Source organism: Rutidosis leptorrhynchoides, chromosome 6 (genome assembly GCF_046630445.1).
Source record: "Rutidosis leptorrhynchoides isolate AG116_Rl617_1_P2 chromosome 6, CSIRO_AGI_Rlap_v1, whole genome shotgun sequence".
In the NCBI taxonomy this organism is placed as follows: Eukaryota; Viridiplantae; Streptophyta; class Magnoliopsida; order Asterales; family Asteraceae; genus Rutidosis; species Rutidosis leptorrhynchoides.
Window position 1 is genome coordinate 93,844,696 of NC_092338.1, and position 1,366 is coordinate 93,846,061.

Consider the following 1,366-nt stretch of genomic DNA (forward strand, 5'->3'; position numbering starts at 1 on the left):
AATTATATATATATATATTTACAGTTTTTACCCCTAAGAAAGTGTAAACTTGAAAGATCGTTGCGTAAATATAGCCGAAGTTGAGGGACCGGTTGTAATGTGAACGCAGCCTCAAAACTACAATCGGTTATAACTGAAACTTCGAATGTTCCCACCACAATATAAGGGTTAATCATACATATATATTTTCTTCTTTGACACTTAAACCCGCTACTTCTTGATTTATGTATGTCACCATCATTTTTTTGTATAACAAAATCTAATATATTCTTTTAATATTCTATCTATCTTATTCTTAATAAAATATGCATGCATGGGTCTCTATAGACCACAAACTATAATGCCATCAACAAGTCAAATTGAATTTGAGCTGACCCACGTTTCGAATTTAAAGCAAATGAATACATAAGAACTTTCCAAATCTTCTCGAATTTCCGCCTTAGTTGGTCACCTTTTTGATTTAATTTTGACCACTTTGCCACCCTATATATATAAACTCCTTCATCACATTCAGTTATTCTTGTTAATCTGTTTCCATCATTTGCTACCTAAAAAATTAAACCTTAAAATATATATAAATAAAAGCCAGTAAATAGTAATTACAAATGGATCAAGGCGGCCCTTCAAAAGGCCGCGGCAAAGGGGGCGAAAGAGGAAGTGAAGAAGTGAAGTATCGAGGTGTTCGAAGACGGCCATGGGGTAAATTTGCTGCCGAGATTCGTGACATAAGAAACAACGGTGCGAGGGTTTGGTTAGGGACTTTTGGAACGGCTGAAGAGGCGGCTAGAGCTTATGATAGAGCCGCATATGAAATGAGAGGGCATATGGCCGTTCTTAACTTTCCGGATGAATATCCACCTACATTTTCGGCTGCTAATTATAATGCCGCCAACATGGCTGCCACGTCATCTGCCGGGGAGTCTTCTTCGAGTGACGTGCAAGGTGGAGATGTGATTGAGTTTGAGTACTTGGATGATAGGTTGTTAGAGGATCTACTTGATGATAAATATGATAATAAGAAAACCAAGAAATAAAAATCTTGAAATTTTATAAAGGTATGTAATGTGAGAATCCTGGCCAAACAGAAACAAAAATTGAATGATGGAATTAAACAAAACAAAAGCTCTCGGCTTGTTTTATTTCTCACGTAACATTAACAATGATAATAATAGTCTGCCCTTTCAATAACCTTCAAGCAAATATAAATACTCCAAAAATAAATCTAGAAACTTGGAAACCAAATACATAAATATAATAAAACTAGTTTATGACCCGTGATTACACGGGTTTGAATAAAAACCACATGTTAAGATTAATCATTAGTAATTCAGTTTAGTTTTCTTAATCAATTTAATAGTTCAGTTTA

The 1,366-nt window shown here is 34.7% G+C and overlaps 1 protein-coding gene across 1 annotated transcript; it reads left to right on the forward strand.

The window, feature by feature from the left end:
- Positions 1-605: 605 nt before the first annotated feature.
- LOC139853889 (ethylene-responsive transcription factor ERF096-like) lies at positions 606-1,034 on the forward strand. Its single transcript, XM_071843230.1, has one exon. It carries the CDS (start codon positions 606-608, stop codon positions 1,032-1,034), a length of 429 nt encoding a protein of 142 aa, XP_071699331.1.
- Positions 1,035-1,366: the final 332 nt, after the last annotated feature.

What these genes read in the sequence shown, in the direction of transcription:
- LOC139853889 (XM_071843230.1), top strand. Translation starts at nt 606, where the DNA reads ATGGATCAAGGCGGCCCTTCAAAAGGCCGCGGCAAAGGGGGCGAAAGA.